Raw genomic sequence first — 3,784 nt, forward strand, 5'->3', positions numbered from 1 at the left:
CCAAAAAAAAAAAAAAAAAAAAAAAAAAAAAAGAAAGAAAGAAAAAAGAAAGAAAATGAGATCTGGACATGCGTTCTCAAAAAATTAAATTGGTTCCCAGATGAGCTGTGTTTCTGTTTGGCAACAAGGCTGTCTTCGTTTGGGGGATGGGGTGCGGACTCCTTAAGAAGGGCGCCTATGTCCATTCAGACTTCCATAGTAGAATACCATACATGGGTGACTTAGAAACTGCTGGAATTCATTTCTTGTGGTTGTACAGCCTGGAGGCCTAAGATGGAGGCACCAGCAGATTTGGGGTCTGTTGAGGCCCTGCTTCTGGGTTCATGGATGGCCATCTTCTCGCTGTGTCCTCACATGGCAGAAGGCACAAGGGAGCTCTCTGGGGTCTCTATAAGGACATTAATCCTATCATCTGCCAAAGGCCCGCCTCCTAATACCATCACCTTGGTTAGCATTTTAGCATGCAAAATTGAGAGGACACAATATTCAGTGTACAGAAGAGTGGTCTGGTTTTGTTTCTGTTATGTTTTGACATTTTCTATGGTGAATATTTTGTTAGAGGGAATCCTAGAGATTAACATCATCCAGATAGCAGATGTCCTAAGCCCTGAGCTACAGCCTGACAACTCCCTGATGGACTTCACTGTGACCTGCGAGGGGACGTGAGTACATTGTCCCCCTCAGAGAGTTGGGTCAAATGAGGACCCTAGGTTTGAACAAAGGTCTTGATCATCAGGTGTCCCTTCTGTGCTGGTTTAAATTATCAGAAGCCCCAGATGAAAACAGACTTACAAAGGGCTATAGAAAGCCACTATGGAGTACACATGTATTTTATTAGAGCTGAGATTGCTCGTTACCTTTAACTATTGATTAGCTTGAAGAGTAATTATGATCAACAGTTGAACACTTATTGTGTTCTTGGCACCTTACATCTCACGCTGAAGCCTTACAACAGTCCTGAGTCTCCCCATTTCACAGATGAGGCAAGTGAGGCCCACAGTAATCATACAAAGAGATGCTGGTATCTAGCAGAGAGCCCAGCTTATAGGTCAGAGGTCTGACTCAGAGCTGGCTCTTGTGCTCCCTGAGACTCTGGAGGGCAGAAAGCCAATGTGGAATTATTGCATGATAATCCTCTCTCTAATTCACAGTGCTTTTTCTACCATAATGTGGTTTCCCTTGATTTGGTCAGGACTGTGTACAATGAACCAAATATAAATAATTTAATAAATATTACATCAATTAATTCTATAATAACAAATCAACTAACTGACATGCGTATACCTTAACTAATAAAATATATGTGTGCTTAAATAGATCAAGTAATCAAGAGACTGGGATGATGTAAAAATGAGCCTTATTTGATAAAAGGGAACGACTAAGAAGCTCCCTGGCTTAGGGCTGAGGAGCAGAAAGCGCTGTTTGTGTGACCTTGGCCTAGTTTTTCCTGTCCCTGAGCTGGGCTGTCACCAGTCACACTAGGATAATATTACTTTGTTCATGAGAGCACATCCTGTGTCTAAACTGGGGCCAGCTGTGCTGCTGCTGACACCATCTCTCTGCGGGAACCCAGGCAGGGCCAACTCTGACAGCAAAGGACATCTTCACCCAACACTTAAGCACCTGCATCTCTGGACATTCTGAAGGGCCCAGCACACAGAGGAAATGACTTGGGTTTCACAGTTTCTGCCAGCCCTTTGCCTCGGGAGATACCATCTCCTCCTCCTCCTCCTCCATCCCCTGACCTCACCTTCCTGAGGATGCAGAGGAAACAGCACCCTATCCCCTGGCTTATTTAAGAATAAATCATACGTTACAATGTAATATCATCTGATTTGAATAAGAATAGGCAAAGCCCAATTTTATAGACGTGATGATTTTTCTTTTTTAAAAACTGACATTGTGTTCCTCTGTGCCTCTGTGCGATCTGGGTGCACCCTCCCGCCCCTCCCACGTCACAGCATCCCCACAGAGGTCTGTACCATCATCTCGGACCCCACCTGCCAGCTTGCCCAGGACATGGTCTGCAACAGTGTGGATATGGACGACACATGCCTGGTGACCGTGAGAAGAGCCTTCAAAGGCTCTGGGATGTACTGTGTAAACTTCACTCTGGGTGACAATGCAAGTCTGGCCCTCACCAGCACCCTGGTCTCCATCGCTGGCAAAGGTGAGTTTTGTTTTATGGTCCTAAGAGCACTTCATATTGCAGGTAGAGTCTGCCCACTAATTGAAGCCATAGATGGGTTTGCATCAATGCTGAATTTTATTTCAGTGCAGAACTCATACTGGCATGAAAATCCAGCAGCAAAACTACTTAGGGAAGTGGTGAGGGAAATTCAGTAAAATCGTGATCAAAGAAAAGTCTTTTGATGGAAAAAAAAAAGTCATCTGTGATCATGGACCAGTAATAATGGGATATGATCATTGCATGCTTGAATAGATTTGTTTTTCAAGAGGAAAATGTAAAGCTCTGTGTCAAAAAAAAAAAAATAGCAATGGCATGATAACAAAGGAGAGGCTGAGATCTGGTTTTCATGAGAGTCCACCTGGGCACAGGTGTGAAGCCCAGAGAAAGAGGAAACTAAGTGGACCCCAGCTCCCCTCAAACCTGCCGTGTGTCCTTTCTCCTTTCTCCAAATCTGCCAACTGTTGCACGGAGGCAGGAACAAAGCAACTTATCTGCGCTTCAGATGCTCACCAGAAAAACTGCTCTTTGCCCTCCTAATGCTGGGAGGGGCAAAACGTTAACAAAGCAGATGGAGGGATTTCACTTAGAAGTTTGCAATTACTGGTGGCATCCAATAAATGTATAAGTACATTTTATCTTATAAAATAAGCAAGTCCCGAACCCCAGTGACCTTAACTAAATCTCAGTTATAACCAACTTTCTCTTAAGACTCCTTTATGTCTTAGAAGTGCTATGTGATGGAATACAAGGAAAAGGTGATAGCTGTGTACACCTTGCACTAATTCTGCCCTATGATTTTCATATTGTCAGGTTCAACCTAATGACTGTTTCACTTACAACTCCTTTGGACTTGCTTATTTTACAAGATAAAATGTACTTATAGATTTATTCATCAATTACATGAAAGGCAACTTTAACCCTATTAAAAGAAAAATCTAATATAGCAGTAGTCCTGTGAAGACAGGGACATGTTGTGAGAAACTTGCCATTGGGCACTTATTTCATCATTGTGTGAATACTGTAGAGTTTGCTTACCCAGACCCAGATGGTGTAGGTCACTCGCTGCATGTGGCACACACCTGTAATCCCAGCTACTCTGGAGGCTGAGGCAGGGTATCACAAGTTTGAGGCCCACTAGGTAACTTAGCAAGGCTCTGCCCCACCCCCCAAAATAAATGGCTGGGGATATAGCTCAGTGCTAGAGCACTTGTCTAGCAAGCTCAAGGCCCTGGGTTAAATTCCTAACACTGAAGGAGGAAGACAGAGATGAAGAGGGAGAGGGAAGAGGAAGAAAGGCACAGGGAGAGAGAGAGAAAAGGAGAGAGGGAAGTCTATATAGACTTTTAGCTGAAATTAATTTTATTTATGGACCCAGTGAATACTCATGAAGCACTTCTAATACTTTCAACAAATAATCATTGAGTATCTACTGCATGCCCAACACAGTTCTGTGCATGAGATAAAATTCTAGATAAAGTGAGGAACAAGACAAAGATTTTTGCCTTTCTGAGCAGTGACAGATGTTAAAAGAAAAAAATTGAGGCAAATCAGAGGTTTGATGTGTGTGTGTGTGTGTGTGTGTGTGTGTGTGTG

At 43.2% G+C, this 3,784-nt stretch overlaps 1 protein-coding gene across 1 annotated transcript; it reads left to right on the forward strand.

Moving 5' to 3' along the window:
* Positions 1–110: 110 nt before the first annotated feature.
* Positions 111–2,328, forward strand: LOC104866182 (melanocyte protein PMEL-like; the record flags this gene model as incomplete). Its single annotated transcript, XM_010630052.3, has 2 exons — positions 111–662; positions 1,962–2,328. Coding segments are annotated over exons 1-2 (756 nt in total), but the record flags the coding sequence as incomplete, so codon positions are not given.
* Between the last annotated feature and the right edge of the window lie 1,456 nt (positions 2,329–3,784).

Source organism: Fukomys damarensis, unplaced genomic scaffold (assembly GCF_012274545.1).
Source record: "Fukomys damarensis isolate Sample0158 unplaced genomic scaffold, DMR_v1.0_HiC HiC_scaffold_59743, whole genome shotgun sequence".
In the NCBI taxonomy this organism is placed as follows: Eukaryota; Metazoa; Chordata; class Mammalia; order Rodentia; family Bathyergidae; genus Fukomys; species Fukomys damarensis.